At 34.5% G+C, this 18,279-nt stretch overlaps 3 protein-coding genes across 7 annotated transcripts; 1 reads left to right on the forward strand and 2 right to left on the reverse strand.

Moving 5' to 3' along the window:
* Window positions 1–1,451: 1,451 nt before the first annotated feature.
* Window positions 1,452–3,165, reverse strand: LOC140972061 (large ribosomal subunit protein eL32z). Of its 2 annotated transcripts, none has more exons than XM_073434531.1 (4): window positions 3,120–3,165; window positions 2,521–2,615; window positions 1,813–1,994; window positions 1,452–1,704 (listed from the first exon to the last, which is right to left on the reverse strand). In XM_073434531.1, exons 2-4 carry the CDS (start codon window positions 2,608–2,610, stop codon window positions 1,575–1,577), a joined length of 402 nt encoding a protein of 133 aa, XP_073290632.1. In that variant the 5' UTR covers window positions 2,611–2,615; window positions 3,120–3,165; the 3' UTR covers window positions 1,452–1,574. The 2 variants fall into 2 exon arrangements, with proteins under 2 accessions (XP_073290632.1, XP_073290633.1); XM_073434532.1 differs by lacking the exon at window positions 3,120–3,165 and adding an exon at window positions 3,047–3,109.
* A 2,054-nt stretch (window positions 3,166–5,219) lies between these two features.
* Window positions 5,220–7,422, reverse strand: LOC140972970 (cytochrome b561 and DOMON domain-containing protein At3g25290-like). Its single transcript, XM_073435467.1, has 3 exons — window positions 6,716–7,422; window positions 6,076–6,330; window positions 5,220–5,728 (listed from the first exon to the last, which is right to left on the reverse strand). Exons 1-3 carry the CDS (start codon window positions 7,388–7,390, stop codon window positions 5,462–5,464), a joined length of 1,197 nt encoding a protein of 398 aa, XP_073291568.1. The 5' UTR covers window positions 7,391–7,422; the 3' UTR covers window positions 5,220–5,461.
* A 2,660-nt stretch (window positions 7,423–10,082) lies between these two features.
* LOC140972969 (uncharacterized) lies at window positions 10,083–17,536 on the forward strand. 4 transcript variants are annotated; one of them, XM_073435463.1, is made up of 14 exons: window positions 10,083–10,491; window positions 10,985–11,094; window positions 12,254–12,316; window positions 12,416–12,599; window positions 12,751–12,855; window positions 12,946–13,070; window positions 13,151–13,730; window positions 13,962–14,027; window positions 14,218–14,294; window positions 14,827–15,108; window positions 15,198–15,537; window positions 15,622–15,774; window positions 16,509–17,036; window positions 17,169–17,536. In XM_073435463.1, exons 1-14 carry the CDS (start codon window positions 10,231–10,233, stop codon window positions 17,355–17,357), a joined length of 3,063 nt encoding a protein of 1,020 aa, XP_073291564.1. In that variant the 5' UTR covers window positions 10,083–10,230; the 3' UTR covers window positions 17,358–17,536. The 4 variants fall into 4 exon arrangements, with proteins under 4 accessions (XP_073291564.1, XP_073291565.1, XP_073291566.1 ...); XM_073435464.1 differs by lacking the exon at window positions 10,083–10,491 and adding an exon at window positions 10,501–10,819; XM_073435465.1 differs by lacking the exon at window positions 10,083–10,491 and adding an exon at window positions 10,502–10,777.
* The last annotated feature ends 743 nt before the right edge of the window (window positions 17,537–18,279 follow it).

Consider the following 18,279-nt stretch of genomic DNA (forward strand, 5'->3'; position numbering starts at 1 on the left):
GGTTAATCAAACGACTCAAATTTCATCGTATAGCAAGATGAACAACACTTAATGAAAAAATCATTTTTACCTAATTCCCTTATATTTACCTTAGTTGCAAGATATTACTTCCTCAAATAAAAAGAAATATATTGTAGTGTGATAATTTTGAATAGGTTTTTTTTGTCTTAGTGGGTCTAAGCTCACATAGGTGGTAGCTGTGAATCTTGTAATGAACGAAAATTAGAAAAGGGTAATGGTTACAATCGCATTTAAGGAGGATTAGGTTAGAATCTAACCACCTTTCATCGATTTAGAACAATGCATTGATTAATTTTTCAACTAATTCACCTATAAAACGTGTTTACCAGTCTTGTACTTAGAGTATCAAAATTATTTCAACCCAAGCACATGAATTTCACATTGGAGGACCACTTCTCAATTAATAACAAATCGCTTTTTTCTATCACAAAAACTCCAATTACATCATCTCACAAGTCACTTTTATTAGACGTATCTCTTATCTGATCCATTTAAATTATTTTTTATACTAAAAATATTATATTTCACTTTAAATATGAATCATGTATATCATCTCGCTGATATAAATCAATGAAACTGTCTCACATGAGTTTGAGTTTTACTCTTTTTCTATAGTGTCTATGTATCTTAGTTAACAAGGAAGAAACAACAACAAAATACTTTATGATTGAAAATAATAATTAATTACCAAACCAATTTTCAGTCCATTTAATATTTATTCTTCGTTTTTGCTTTGTGAGATACCAACGTGACAACAAATATTAAGCAATAACTCTATGCCTTCACAATTGAAGAATTACTTTATAACATAGTGTGCATTTAAATTTAATTATATTAGTATTATATAATATTTGATCTCTGAGTCTGGGTGAGGGACATGTATCTACAGAAGGATTAGCCCTTTAATTCATATGGTTTGCCAACAACCAAAATTGTATGCTGATGAATCCCCAATATTTTAAATAGAAATTTTATAAAATCTGAATTCTTCTCGATCATATAACCACGTCCTTTTTCCGTGTCTATTTAATATTATTTTAAAAGTATTCTCAGAGAGTGAGTACGCTCTACTCAATTTGGTTTTTCTACCGTAATATTTACATTTTAGGAAAAATTGCGAAATTAAATATATACAATCATTACTGCATTTAAAAAATGTGGGCATGCATGCTAAATTTTTAGAACATTTAACATCACTCTTGAACCAAATAAATCTCATTTAGCTTTAAATTTTATTTATTTTATATATGAATTTGATTAGCATCGAAATATTTTGGAATATAAATATGTTTCGTTGAAAATACTATTAAATTTGTGGATTAACAAGAAAAATAAGTACTGTCAAAACCATATTTAAACACCCAAATTTATCCATACTTTTTTAAGAGAAAAATATCATTGCAAGTCTATATGAGATTGAATGTCATACGTAAAGAAAATGCAGAACTATTAATTCCAACCAAAAATTGCCCAATGATATATCCCAACTCAATCTTTTGATTACTACTTGGTAACGAACGCATGAGAAAAGAAAAAAAAAAATACATGACTGCTTACTCATCCTCCTGGCTGCGCAACCTAGCCAGTTTGTTGGTCACGACGACATCCAACTGAGCCGCCCTTTCCACGATCTCTTTTCTTTTCTTGGTAGAAATATTGTGAGCTATCTCAGCACAGTAAGTCCTGATAAAACAAAAATGATTAAAGAGTAGATAGGGATAAAATTTGAAGCAAGTCAAGAAGGTGGATCGGCGAAAAAGTACAAAGGACCATGAAATATGTAGTACAAACCTGTTGTGCATCATCAGAACTTCCAGTTCTTTGGCATTGTGCACGACAAACTTCTTAAATCCATTTGGAAGATAGTGGCGAGTCTTCTTGTCTGAGCCATAACCTATATTTGGCATCAGGGTGCATCCTTTAAACTTTCTCCTCACACGGGAATCGATACCCTTGGGCCTGCGCCAGTTTGTCTGCACCACACAAAAATCGTAACTCAGAACAATATAAATACATAATCTGCAAACATCATTGAGTTAGAAACTATCGAATATGAAAACTCTAAAATATTGAATAATAATGACAAAGTTTAAGTGACCTAAAAATGATAGAAATAACCATCAACGTCAACATTCATTATTGATTTTAAAAAAGATTCTTCTACAATCTGGAGTAGGAAAATTCGGCAACAGCGCCACAGATGCTTAGCATGAGTAAACATAGTTTGAGAAAGAACAAAGACATTTGATGAGAAAAAAGGGAGCAAGTGTTGAGAAATGAGAAATCAGGTAGTTTAAAACATGAAAAAAGAGTCACTAAATCATTCATCAGTCAACTAACTACCGTCTCCACAACACTTCAAAGTAAGCGGGCACAAGTAAAGCTACAAAAGAAGTTCGCAAATTCCAAATGCAAACCTAAGATCAAAATTAACATCAAAATTTCATTATATTAACACAATAACTAAAACTATATACGCATAGTACGGCAAAAAATGACCTTCACAGACACAAATCGGTCGCTCTGGTGCCTCTTGAACTTCTTGACACGCTTCTTAATAATCTTCTTGCTCAGCAACGGGACAGCCATGTCTTCTAAAATATAATATTTAGCATGTCAATACAGAACCCAATTCCATAATCCGCATAAATAATCGGAAAGTTCACAAAGGCACAACATAAGATAAACTACGGCACTAAAAAAATTGCCCATGGACAAAAAAACATTTCCAAGTAGAGAGATGCTAAAGAGCAGCTTGGGTTAAAATTAAATCAACCATATCCAAAAACAAGTCGGTTCCATAGATTTAGTTTCGGACAGACTCCGTAAAAATGAAAAAAAAAAACCGCCATCGTATATAAACAAAACCAGCTACCAAAGTGTAATATTTAATTCTTTATAATCCCTCATCACAAAAAAATAAAAGATTTCACTTCCGAGACCGAAGAGCGAACAAATCAACAAAAATAACATAATCAGGATAGTTAATTACAATAAAAATAAATGAAGAAATTCAAATGTGTACTTTTATCTGGAAAAATGTAGAATAACACCGACCAGAAGAATTCGTATAATGAAAGCAAGGCTTTGATTCGAACCTGGTGGCTACGCTAGCGGCTCGACTCCTGCGAGGTATGAAGAAAGCAAGCTAGGGTTTGAAGGATTTATACTGGATCGATTTTTTAATTATAAAATTTTCACTATTGGGCCGGAATATTTAGTTAGGCCCCGTTAAACTACGAGAAATGGTTCTAATTATTCATTTCCGACTTCCACAAAAAATTCGATGATGGACACACGGAGGCTCAATTCACCATGATAGGTTGAGGCCCATTTCTGGATTTGATTTATTTCCTTTATTCAATACTTCCTCCTTTCGTGTGGTTCAGAGTCGTTATAAACGAATTGAGCTAGTTTGTGAGTTTTTAGAAGTGACTCGATAAAAAATTAATCCGTACTCAAATTTATTGAAATCGAGCCGAACTCAAACATGTTTGAATTTTTTTCAAACCGAACTCGAGAAATTTTGAGCATCGAATCGAACTTGAACTCGAATATACTTTATTTTGAGTTGAATTTAAACCTTAAATTTTTTCTAAATTCGGATCGAGTTGATTCGTTAACACCCTTGATTTAGACCTCGAAGAACCCCTTGAATCTGATTATTTTTATACTAAAACTCTCGATTCACTCACTCATTTTTTGTCATCCACAGTGTAAATGAATCGAGTTAGTTCGAAAAATATTTGATTCGTATTTGAAATTATCGATTTCGTTTTTTATATTTTATTGATACAAATTATATATTAAATTCATATATTCAAGTATTTCGAAGTTTACGAGTGATGGCTTAGATAGATAGTGAGCATTTTTTCATCTTTCAAGCCGAACTCGAAGTTGAGTTATAATTCAAACTGAATTCGAGCAAAGATTTTAAACTTTTCGAATTGAAATCGAATTCGAATATAACTAATTCAATCAACAAATTTTTTTACATATTCGACGCAGTTGTGTACAATATACAACGTGATTTAATGTTTTTCTAAACATAAAGTATATTCATTATTTAAAAAAAAATCGAAAAATATAATAATTTTGCCATGCCTAGAATAACAATCGGAAACATACGTAGATAATATATTGTTTTATTGAAAAGATGAATTTGAGATTATAGATTCCAAATCACTTTAATTGCTTGGATGATTATAATTCAAATGAATTCTATATAAAGTTATACGATTTCAATAATAAATATGATGAATTTCAAATACACTAAAACAAATAAATTTTAAAAATTGATAGATGTACACTTGATGCTACACTTAATTTTATAATTTATATGATAATAATAAAAATACATTTAAATCCATATCTTTTAAAATTTAAAATTTGGTCACGATCGCATCGCCCATTACAAGCAAATGACGACAAATATCACGTTGTTACGGATCCGTGACAATTAATTAACTAATTTTTGGGGAGTAAAAGGTCCTCCACAAAATTTTTATATAAAATAAATTAAAATAGTTTAGACTCCAAATCCTATTGACCAAGTTGTCCACTCGCTGGCGCCGAGTTTTGTAATATCAAATCCGCAAGTCGTCCATTTTCTACTTCTATACATTTCATGCTCATTAATTTTAATATTTCCACCAACTACCTAATTTATGCGATTGTCTTTATCCAAATGTATGTAGTAAAACAATATTATATCCTAAAAACCTTCTCTATCCTTTTCGACTATGTTTGTTATTAAACAGTCTCTCGAATCTTTCCATGAGACATGTCAACCCGATTAATATTTAAAATGATGACTCAAATCTGAATGAAGATAATATCTCACAAAATTGATATATTTTCTATGAGTTTTTGTATTGTTGAGTTCCAAAAGTGACGCGCATGATAAGATGACTGAGAAGACAGAGCTAACTAATCTACATTTAACATCACATCACAATTTGGAATCATAAAAAACACATGTATGGGACGTAAGAGAATCCACACAAAAAAAGCAGCAAAAAGGTATTATCATAATCAAAAGCAAAAGAACAAAAAGGGATCCACGAATTATTGCATCAAATTAGACAGGTAACATCATCAGTTAACCACTAGAGTCGAAACATATTATCATGGTCATTTGATACAAACAATTTCACATTTTTTGGAAGAAAGCCAATATAAGATGGTGGAAAATAGAAAGAAAAAAAAAACTTCATCCATCTATAAATATATGTATCTTGTGGCAAAAACTAATTACAACACTAGTGCACATGGACTGGGAAATAAGCCAAAAAAAAAAAGGCAAAAAAAAAAAAAAGCACACATAGAAGTTGAGACAACAGGATGAATATTAAAATAGCAGAAACTGTCTTCAACAAGTGTATAAACACATATTGATCATATGTCCATCTGTTCTTGCCTGCCATTTGCTATAGCCATCCTATGGTTTGGTTGACTTGCTCGATTTTTTCCTCTTAAGAACCATGATCCATGTGATTACTTCCAATAATACAGCTAAACCTCCGAGTACGGAAATCACAATGATGTATGCATCTCTCCACTTCGGTTCGGGTTTTAATATGTTGAAACCTTTGAACACGTTGATGATGCCAAGGATGAGGATCGCGTATCCCATGCCGTGATGGTAGATATTCCAGTAAAACCGATATTTGTGGTCCTTTTTGGGTCTCAATAACAATGCAAAAATCTACATTCAAAGACGATACATTAGCCAGATGACAAAACACATACTCGTGATCTTTTCGAGGACAGTCAAGAAAAGGTACATGCAAAGCCAAACAAGTTAAAGCAGTTAATCGACTAACGTATGCTTTGTGAACAGATAGGTTATCCTGTATAACAGACATACAAGGTCAGAATCTTGCTTTTAAAATCATAGTATATGTTAGAAATCTGTATCTTAAATTTTAAAACTGATTGTGATTTCTGCATCCCTCTATCTAATCCATCCCTCCTTGATTTGAAATTTGAATAAACAAATTACGATTGAAACAACAAAATATGAATTCAGGAAAGTTGATCGGACAGTGATACCTGCACAGTTGCTAAGGCAAAGAGTGCAATCCCAATATTGCCATGATTAGCATGCCTAACACCCTTCGACTCACTTCCGAGCTTAAGCCCTGTACTCCAACCAGAAACTCCAATGGCATAAGCCGACACCTGGCAAGAAACGTGAAGATAAAACCAAGCTGGATCGGCGGATGGAAAGGCCCTCACATATCTCGCGATGATGATCCCAATAGGAAACATAATACCCCAGCTCACAACATTCAGTATCCCATGAATCTGTACTGATTAAAACAAATATTACTACTCTTTCCACATACAAACAGTTTAATCAGAATCTAAATCAGCCAAGAAACAAGATTTTATGTGAGCTCCAAAACTGTATACCCGAGTCTTCAATAAATGAAAACGAAAGTGACAGAGAAATTAAGAACATAGGAAAATGTTTTACTACTGAAGTAGGAACATATTTTATCGGAAATTAGAGTAATCTCTTTCATACTGCTATCAGTCATGGTTTAAAAAATTAATTCATCCTTGAACAAAAATAATAATAACAATTATCCCATATCAAAATCCATCATGGAGGAAATTGTTAAGAATATAAATATTCCTAATTAATAAATTATAACTTTTTTTTATTGATATAAAGAAAGAAACTCACGTTCCTCTTCTTGGTTCTAGAGTTGACGACCGGAGTAATAGTGCTCTGTCCACTCAGCAAATCAAGACGAGCTCTGGAGTTCAGATTTGCAGGCTGGAACGAATGCTTATCCGGCACCCCGCCTGTGACCGAGGGCCCGACCTGCCACACCTGGTTCACCGTCGTCCCAGCCCCCTCCGGCAAAACCAAGGTGGCGAAAAGCCTAATAGCCCCGCCGGAAAACTCCGCAGTCGCCTCCTTCACCTCGTACCAAACCTTGGACTCCGTTAACGCAAAGGACGAGATGTTGTAGGTCTTAACCGTCATCTTACCATCTGCATCCCTGAACGCGATGAGGGCCTGCGAGCCCAACATTCCGGTGGCTGTGGGGTTGATGGCCCATGAGACCCACCCATCAGGCTGGTCCGGAAGAGCAACAAAGGCGATGGAAAGGGTGAGTTGCACCGGATCGTAGGCCCAATGAAGATAGGAGTTGAGCGAGGGAAGATCGTTGCAGAAAGCGTAGAGCTTGTTGTTGGTGAAGGTCTGTGACGTGCACGTGGCGGAGTAAGCGGGTGAGATTAAAGAACCCCACGTCGCCAAAGCCAAGGCGACGATGGGTAGGATTAGGGAAGAAGGAGCCATTGATGGGAGAGCAGAGACTTGCGTTGTATGTGAGGTAACTTCAAATTTCATCTCAGCTTTGGTCGATACCACTATCCTATTGTATACACATTATTACCAAAAACAATTATTATTTACATTGATTGACTTGCGCACGTGGAGCTCAAGATTGTGGTCAAATCCAGTCCTTGTACATTTTCAATTTTTTCTTTAAAATATATTGTTTTCTAAATAATTTTTTATATCTAATATTAAATAATGAATGGATATATATATATATATATAGTCATTCTTTGATAAATGATCACTATGAATCAGACTCAATAGAATTTGATCAATCCCTTTTTGAACTTTTTATCATCCTGGCGTCGAGCTATTTTTCCGCAGGACCTCTCCTACAGTATCGTCACCGAAAAAAATATAATAAAATAAATTCTCGAGCGAAGAAAAACTCATATACCTTGGAGCTTAAAATAACATGATACTGTCATAAAATGGAGATTTATGTTACATAAAATCACATTTTGTATAAAAAAATCACCAATGTATATCAACGATTTAAAAAATAACACATGATAGTCATAAGTGTATAATAAATTTACCAAAGTATGTTATGATGAGATACATTAATTGTTTCTATTAAGATAACGATAGATGACATTTGAAATGTTGTACGATTTAAAATATTAGAGTTATACCGTTGGTATTAACTATAAGTTTTTTAGAGTAACAAATGCCGGTCCTATAGTTGATATTAAAGTCAATGTCGTACGTTTGATTTTTCATGTTTTGGAAATAGTGCAATTATTAGGAGCATGATTGTTGGGGTGCAATAATAATCCATACTTAAAGAGTGATTTATATATGACGCTTTGTTGGAAATATTGGAGTTGCGATGTTACGAATGAAGAAAAATCCGTGGACTGAGCCCATCATATCCACCCCGTAGGAACTACGAGATCACCCTAGGAATGCCTTTGGCATCCATGGTTCACATACTAACCATAGAACCATGATCAATAAGTAAAACACGTTAGATGTACGTTCCCACATTAAGCAGTAAGGGTCGGAGAAGGGTAATCACTCATTCTTGAAACTAGCATCCTTAATTCTTAAGACCAAATAGTCGAGCGGAGGGGGGAAGCTCCACTATGTTGAAGTACAATAATCGTCTCTGCTTGATAAACCTATCGAGCTGTGGTGCTTGGGCTGATATATTGTCTACAAGATTTGATTTACACCATTACCATCAATTATAGTTTTAGTAAAGAGACAAGCGTTAGTTCTACAATTGATATCAGATCCACTATCACGAGTTCAAATTTCATTGATTGCAATGAGTACAATTATCAAGATGGATAATTTTGGGGTTAAATTGTAATGGTCCGATAATTATAACAATTTTTGAGAATGGAGGAGGATATGAAGAGATTTTTGGACCGATTAAATAATTGAATAATCATATATGAATATTTTTTAGTTTGGGGATGGGATAACTCTAATAGCATCCTACTAATGCTCGACCCCGAATACGTGATTAAATTATAATATATATTAGTGCATCGACGCACACTTGTACATTATTTTTTATAATTCATTTGATTTATATTTAAATGAAAATCAAAATATAATTATAAGAAATATCGATGGACTACACTGTAATTTTGTATATGAATTAAAAAAATAAACAGAAAAAATAAAAGAAAAAAATCAAAATAAAAATTGAACATACAATTTGATGATTTGGAAATAAATACTATATCCACTAAACTATATGTGACTTGTATTAAAGTTTTAACACTTTATTAATATATATTTATTAACACAGACTATTAACTAAAAGTTAGTTACTCTTAAGTACACAAACTTAATAATACACTAGTTACTATGCACACGCGATGCGTGTGTGTACAATCTTTTTTTATTATTATCGATGTACTAAAGTGAAATTTGACAAATTATGGAGGGACTAAAATGATATTTGAAATTTTGAAATAAAAATAAAAATGTGTGTTGAAATTAAAAAAAAAACCAAAAAACAAAAGTGTAATATTAATATCATATAAGGGTAAAATTGAAAAAAAAAGTTGGTGTCCTCTTTAGTAGTTATTATTATGTCCTCACAATTAATATAATAGAATAGATTATAAATATAAATATATATATTTATTTGTTTGTTTATATCAAATAAATATTAATTATAATATGATTTTGTTGAATGATATTAGTTGGTTATAATTAATAAAATTATCTATAAAATCTTTATTTGTTTGTTTATATCAAATAAATATTAATTATAATATGATTTTGTTGAATGATATTAGTTGGATATAATGAATAAAATTATCTATAAAATCTATAATATTTATGTAGGATAATGGTGTTGAAATGGATATTTTATAATATTTTGTTAATCATCCTCTAATGTTTAGTTTGCTTTTTTTTTTTTCCCTTATTATTATCTCAAGAATTAAGTATGTATATCCTTAAAAAAAAAAGAATTAAGTATGTATATATTTATCCAAATAATTCAAATTTTAAAAAATGCAACTTTAGACGTTAATAAGATATTTGAGTAAGATATAGATATCCAATCTTTATATAGATACTGAGATAATGATGAAAATTAAATATAATATGAGGACGTGGATGCATGTAAATATAATAATTTTTAAACTATTATTTTTTTTCTAAAAAATAAACCACTTATTTTTTAAATTTTTATTATTTGAAAGTAAAGTAAAACCACTGGTTTGCAAAAAGAAAGCAACATATCGATGCCATGATCGAATCGGGGTATATACCTTCTCACGTTTCCACAAATATACAAATCGCAAATGGATCCGAACACCACAACCACAAAACCTCCTCATCGTGGAATCAAAATTAGGGTATATTGAATTGCATGTGTGATGGATGCAATTCAGAGAGTGGAGACATGGATTCGAGATCAGCGGGCCAAGATTTTGAGAGTGAACTGGCCTCCGCCTTGGAGGGTGGCGGTGAAGTGGCCATGGGCCAATGGCCGACCCGAACAGAAAAAGAAGATTCAGGAAGAGTTGGAGCGCGGTAAGAAGCAATTGCTGGATTTATGCCGCGCTGTTAAAGCGGATTCGCTTTCAGATTTGCAGGAAATTCTCTGCTGCATGGTCCTCTCGGAGTGTGTATACAAGGTGCATTTTGATCTCTGATCCAATTGATGTAAAAATCGTGGTCAGCGACGTTGAAAGTTATCGTTTTCTTACCTGTTGATTTTGAAGTCCGAGATATTTTGGTAAAAATTAAATGAACTGGAAGGGGGAACTCAACCCTGATGAAAACCCATCGCACTCTTCCAAAATCGTAACTTGCATTTGATTTATAATAGTTGGCTAAGACACCCGCAGATTACAACGGGGCAGGAACAGATTGCAAATGATGAATAATATTTGAGAAGATTGCTCCACTTGTCTGTAAAATGTACTCAAGTTTGTGCTAATGCTGTCTTTGAATCATTCAAGGGTATTTAGAGGGCTATACACAGATTTATTTAATTATTATTAGGCTCTTATAATTATAGCGACGAAGCTTAGATTTTTTTGTAATTTTTTCTTTTGATTAATGGATCACACTTTTGCATTCCTTTTGCACTGAAACTAGTGACTTGTAATATGTGCGTTCTGGTAGAGACCTGCAGCTGAAGTGGTTCGAGCAGTGAATAAATTCAAGGCCGACTTTGGGGGGCAATTAGTTTCTTTAGAGCACGTGCAACCATCTTCTGATCACGTTCTTCACAGGTGTTTTGGTGAACAGATATGAAGTGCTCAACCCTACGTCTCATATCTTTTTAAATTTATTCTTTTAAACTTTCTCTTTATCCTTAGCGTCTTGCCTCTGATGTTTTCTTGTTGTCATTTGTTCTGTAAATTACATGAAAGCAATGTCACAACCAAATATTTATTGCAAAAATGAACCACTATGAATTTTTACCCTGTAAGGATTGTTTCATTTGGTTAATATATGTTCAGTAAAGTCTAATGAAAAATAGTCATCAAAACATGAGTCCTGTGTTCATATTACATGCAACGTATGTGACGGTATTAATAAGTGAAATTGCCACATGGTTTTTAGGACTGCTTACTTCAGTGACTATCTAAAGAGTTATTCTTTCTTTGATTTTTTTGGCTCTAATCGTCCCTTGATCCCTTATATAATGAATAGAAGTTAGCTAGTGTGTCTTCCATGTCAAAGTTATATCTGTAAATTGTTTACTAGTTGAAGATTCACACAATATTAGTAAGTACACTGGAAGTCATGACAAGTAAGAGCAATAGCTAAGGCAGTATAAAACCATGAAACATGAAATCAGAATCTAACATCTGTACTTTCATTACTGAGAATAAAAGCTTGCGCACACTATTGTATTCATTGAACATTCACCTTTGCACTTGAATTTCTTTTGGAATCGCACCTAAAATAAAATTGGAAAACGAAATTGTTTATGTGGTGGGTACATCATCTGATGCAGACTTATGATAGAGGTAGAATATTTGTCAGGGAAGCGGGTCCAGGACCAGCACAAGTGAAAGAGGCTAGCATATGAGTCTATGACAGCCGTTCTCATTCTGTTCCCTTACCCAAGTAGAGTCTTGCTCCTGTTCTATAGAATAATGAGTAAAGATATCCCTTTTTCCTTGATTCGGGGGAACAAGTATTATACATCAATATGGAAGTTGTGGTCGGGATAACTAAACAGCCACAGGGTTTTATGTGAATAAATAGTTATTAGAAGGGAATCATTCACTTATCTTATTTTGTATTTTCATCATTTGTTGTTGAATATCATAGTCCATTGGCACTAAATATTAAGATTTTAATTCTTGCTTGCTTATTTGATTCTCTACCTTTTCATTATCCATCATCCAAGTTATATTTCATCAATTTCTGACTTCTTAGGTATCTATTAGCTGAGGCAGGGGACACATTATTTGCTTCCTTCATTGGAACCAAGCAGTACAAGTATGTAGTAATTGTACTTTGATTAAATGATTATTTTTGTTTTTAAAAATCATTATTGTTATTGTATTTTACTTTCTTTTTCCCCTATCTGTTATAAAGGGATGTCATGGCTGATGCAAATATATTTCAAGGTGCTATATTCCATGAAGATGCCATGGCAGATGTAAATGGTATTGAAGCTGCAGAACCTAACATTCAAATGAATAATGGGGAGAATGCCTCGATTTCTGTTGAGACAAAGCCCAAACAAACAAAGTTTACTCCTAAGCCTGCTGTTCACAGGGTACAGGAGTGTGGCCACTCTCTGGCATTTGTTTTTAAAGTGATTTGCTGGATCTAGGATCTTTGAAGCTGACTTCTATTTTTTTGCCAAAACATACATTTCTTTTATTTTCCCATCTTTGGGGTAAAAATTCTCCTTCAACTGTCTTCAGGGATTCATGGCACGTGCTAAAGGAATACCAGCATTAGAGTTATACAGGCTAGCACAGAAGAAAAGACAAAAGCTTGTGTTATGTGGGCATTCACTTGGTGGAGCGGTATGCTATTTTTGTATAGCTTGCTTTCAATCAACTTTTTCAGCCGTTCAGGTAAGCTTAATGCTATCTTTTTGCTTAATAAATTTTCAGGTAGCAGTTTTAGCCACCCTCGCAATTTTGAGGATTATTGCTGTTTCATCAAAAGAAACTGAAAGGGTCCAGGTGAAGTGCATCACATTCTCACAACCCCCAGTTGGAAATGCTGCCCTAAGAGAGTGCGTATGCTACCACATTATGTGATGTTTTGAGCACTCTTGGCTCATGTCATGAACCTCTTTATCTCTTTTTGTTTCAGTTACGTGAATGGAAAAGGGTGGCAGCATTTTTTTAAAACCTATTGTATTCCAGAAGATTTAGTGCCTCGAATATTGTCTCCTGCATATTTTCATCACTATAACGCACAAAATCCATCGCCAGCCTCTGATGCTGAAACTTCACCATCTGTGCCAAAGTCTAGGGAAAATTTGGAGAAGCCGAAGGCAGAAAGGGTGAAGGAACATGAAGGGGAGGAGTTGGTTTTAGGTTTAGGTCCTGTCCAAACTTCTTTTTGGAGGCTTTCAAGACTTGTTCCGATAGAAGGTTTTAGAAGTCAGCTAAATAAATATATGGGGAGAAAAGTTGATGCATTTGAGAAATTTTCTGTTACCGATTCCAATGTAACATCATCAATTGACAACATAGTTACTCCTCCACAGTCTCTTGAGATTGAAGAGGGTTCAGATGGCATTTCTCTGCGGCCTTTCCCCGAAAAAAATGAAGGGTTATCTGATGGAGTGAATAATGGGAAATCACCTGGAAAGAATACTAGTAGTGGTGGGGACAAGAGGCCATGGCGCAGTATGCCTTCCTTACCTTCATACATTCCTTTTGGGCAAGTATGGCCATTAATTGATTACCCTTCTTTTATTCAACTGCATGGTATTCTGCCTGAAAATTTGAATAATATCTGTAACTTCACATCTTGCCTTCATCATTATATATATTTTTGCTCTATCCTTCGTTAAAAGTAAAAATGTATGTGTTCACTACATTCTATTGGGAGTTCATGCTAGCAGGGTCAAAGTAACACTAATAATTGAATCATCTAGCTTTTGTTTTCTTAACAGCTGTATCTTCTGGGACATTCATCTGTTGAGTCGCTATCCAGTTCGGAATACTCAAAACTGACATCGGTGAGACTTCTTTCTAGTTTCTCTGTGCTTTTATTGTTCTGTCTTTCAGTTTCCTTCTCTCTTAAGAAGAATGTATTGGTTCTTCAAGAATGTGATACATATTTTTTTATAGTCTTTTATTTTGTTTTCAGGAATGTGATATCCATATTTCTTTATCTTTTATTTTAACTTATCTTAAATTTACTTTCAGGTCAGATCTGTGATTGCTGAAGTCAGGGAGCGCTTCCAATCACACTCAATGAGGTCATACAGGTCCCGGTTTCAAAGGTAGTGCTCTGTTTTTGGGCGTCTGTTTTCTTTTCATCTTTCCAATCATGGATTCGGGATTCCTGTTTTACAGTTAGTTTCTTTAGTAATATGATGTAACTATGTAATTGCAAGCGTTGATCCTTTTACTATCTGGCTGGAGTTTTGGGGATGCTGAGGAATAGTATTTTTCTTGAGGCTAATTTTCTTATCATCCATGCAAAATATGATTTTGAAAAATTTATGCTTAAATAGCATTTTGTGTTGCTATGATAGTTTAAACTAACAATAGTTGCTTCACTATTAAGATTTGAAGTTCTTTCATTCTGAAAATTTTAACATCAAAATGATTTAGTGAAAAATGGTGGCAATAGTTTAAGTCAAGTAATTTTCTTTCCTCGACGATGATTCTTGATTCTTGACATTGATATACCTGTTGATCAATTATTTTTATTTGGCACAACCTCTTTTACTACCAAATTTTATTTAGTTGTTCTACTTTCTATGGCACTAATCATGGCTATTTTTATCAACAACTTGTCAATTCTTACAGAATCTATGAACTCTACATGAATGAAAATACATTTTCATTTTTGGGGAGGGAGCAGGAGCTACAATTCCCACATTTACAAAAATGGTTAGGAATTTCAGTTGCTGGTACAGTTGAACTTGGGCATATCGTGGAATCCCCAATAATTCGTGCTGCTACGTCCTTGGTTCCGCTAGGATGGAATGGTATTCCTTCTGAGAAGCATGGAGACCCTCTAAAAGTTGATATTTCTGGTTTTGGATTACATCTTTGTACATTGGTTCAAGCCCGAGTGAATGGAAACTGGTATACTTGTTAGATGATTATTTCCTCTGTTCATCCTTTTCTCGCTCCTCTATGTCCTGTGAGGCTCATTCATTATTAAACTCTGGCAGGTGCTCAACTACAGTGGAATCTTTTCCTTCTCCACCAGAGTACTCTCTGCATCATGAATTGCAGCCAGAGATGCAAAAGATTCGGATACGAGTTGGAGCTCCATTGAGACGACCACCTAAACAACAATTATTGGGGGATGGATTGATGCCTGTATTTCCTTCAATTGATCCAACTCGTGTTGATCTAAAGTTTAATCAGAATATGTCTGAAGAAATGGATGAAAAATCCATCCATCCAGATGGACTTAGTGATTTTGTTGTATTTTGTACTACTGATTTTTCAACTGCTGTCAAAGAGGTTCATGTTAGAACCCGCAGGGTGCAACTAATTGGCCTTGAGGTATAAAGCACTATTATTCTTTTAAGGCTCTCTGAATCTTTAATATTCATTCATAGTTAACGTGGAACCTTATGCATGATGTAGGGTGCAGGTAAGACCTCTCTTCTTAAGTCAATCTTAGATCAGGGCAGAACTACAAACCATACAAGTCTAGAAACGTTTAATACAGACGTGGATGTTCGAGAAGGTGTTGCTGGTGGTTTGTGGTATTCAGATTCTGCAGGACTAAATTTACAGGTTTGTTCTGGTGATCTTGCACCAGCACCCTTAATGTTTGTTTCCATCCATTTATGTTTGTATGACTATTTTGTCATTCTTCATTTCATAAATTGGCATTCCGAATTTATGTTGATTGTTTCCAGAATCGTACGTTTGACGAAGTTTCTGTCCAATCTGTCTTTCAAAAACAAGAGGAAAGTAATTTAGAAATTCTTAATTTTTAAACCTGTGATACGTATCCTGGTAACTTACTCTCTGCAAATGTAAGAAAATGACTTTTTCCAAATATTTAATGGGGGTGTTTGAATTCAGGAGTTCTTTCAAATGAAATTACAAGTTTGCGCTTTTGCAAATTTTTGGTAATGGGTGGTCTGAAATCCTGAAATACTTTCTTGCTAGAAAGGGAAAATGGGATATCATTTTTATTAGTGACGAACGAGACAAAAAATGGACCCAAGATGGTGGATTCTCAAAATCCATGTACTTTTCTCCACTAGGCTATCTCAGTCTTTGTCCTCATATTAAACACACGTGACCGCACAAAATTTCATGGAACTGTTGTTTGGAAATTTTCTACATTTTGATGATTTTTCAATGGGGATTTGAACTGTCATTTGTAACCGTGGAAACAAATGTTTGACCAGTGAAGTATTATCATGTGCTTCATTTACTTGTTTTGTATGCATTTTTTAGCTTGTGAGTGATAAATTGGAGGTGCATGTATCATTTATTTCCCCCTTTTCAAATTGCAGAATTTAAATATGGAGGCCTCCCGTTTCAGGGATGAATTGTGGAAGGGAATTCGTGACCTCAGTAAGAAAATAGATTTGGTTGTTCTTGTACATAACTTGTCCCACCGAGTGCCTCGATATGGATCAAGTGCATCACAACCACCAGCTCTGTCTGTACTCCTAGATGAGGCAAAATCTCTTGGTGTTCCTTGGGTCCTTGCTATAACAAACAAATTTTCTGTTAGTGCACACCAGCAAAAGGAAGCTATTAATACTGTTGTTCGGGCATATCAAGCGTCTCCTAGCTCAACCATGGTGATCAATTCATGTCCATATGTTATGCCCGGTGCTGTTTCTCTCTCATGGAATGCTGTTAACAGCGATGCCACTGATAGGAAATCTGGTAAAGAAACACTCATTTTTGCTCCGTTAAATCTTGTCCGGAGGCCTTTCCAAAAGAAACCGGCAGTTCTCCCTATAGAAGGTGTTACCGCTCTCTGTCAAATTGTTCATCAAGTGCTCCGCACTAAGGAGGAAGCAGATTTTCAGGTATTTCTCCATCGTTTTTTTCTCAAAAGTAATTCTGTGTAAAATTGGGCCTGGCTTTTGTCTGTGTTGTATTTTACCACCTTTGGATTAATTTTTTTAAAGTGAAATTGATCATTCTTTTTATACTCGAAGGAGCTAGCTAGAGATCGTATTTTCTTGGAATTCGCAAGGGAGCGTGGAGTTTCTGGCGCTGCAGATCGAGATGCCCTGGCTAAATCCAATTCTTTGTCAGCAGCAGCAGTTGGTGCCTCTGTTGGGGCGGGTGTGGGAATCATATTGGCAGTTGTAATGGGAGCAGCTTCGGCCTTGAGGAAACCCTGACATATATTCATGTTAGAACGTTCTTTTTTGGTTTTCTTGGTGTAGTTTTTTTCTCTAGTGTATAGAGCGTAATGAGTAATATCTGTAAATATTCCGAGTTGGTGATTATTTTTTAACGAATAGTTGCCATTGATGGTGGACTCTTAACCAGGCTAGAAAATATAATTTATTTGATTTTATTATCTATTACAAACATTGCTGTAACAATTATACAGTAACATATTTGCACCAGTACCACATTTTGTGTTAAACTATTTTGGTGGTTCTGGACTTGAAATGTTCGTGTGGACGGGTTTAATTTGTCATTTTAATTCCAAAGAAAAAAAATCTCATCCTTTTCTGATGTGTAATGATTAAGTATATCGCTAGCCTATGTTAGAAAGCCTCGTTGTTGTACGAACATCCATTAAGTTTTTGTTTTTACTATACGTTTGAAGATTATTTAGCAAATAAGAATTTAAAAGAAGGTCGTTAATCGAAAAGAATGTTTGACCGATGTTAGACTTCGAACATGTGTTCAGTTGGCAGATTGCTCTATCCACTGGTTTGGCTTGATGATATATCATCAGTTCATTTAGGACAAGTAGCAGTTCAGGGGCTACGAATACAGCATTGAAAGGGAATTTGACTGATGTGGCTACGGTGGTGCAGGGGCGACCGTAGAGGTGGAGCTAGCTGGGGTTACAACACCGGCGGTCCAGCGATAGGTAGATGCAATGACTGAAATGGTGCTTCGGCATGTCCCTTTGATCCGCGCTAAATCTTATCCTCAAAATAATATTAGTCACTCGATAAATAATTAGTTTGTTATGCTTCAGTTCAATCTAACTGTATTTATTGCAGCCCTTATTAGGCTCACACTGAGTGAAATCATTGGTGCTGTATATTCACTTTGTGATTTGCTTCAACACCAACCTACTTG

Source organism: Primulina huaijiensis, chromosome 3 (assembly GCF_012295235.1).
Source record: "Primulina huaijiensis isolate GDHJ02 chromosome 3, ASM1229523v2, whole genome shotgun sequence".
NCBI classification, from domain to species: Eukaryota; Viridiplantae; Streptophyta; class Magnoliopsida; order Lamiales; family Gesneriaceae; genus Primulina; species Primulina huaijiensis.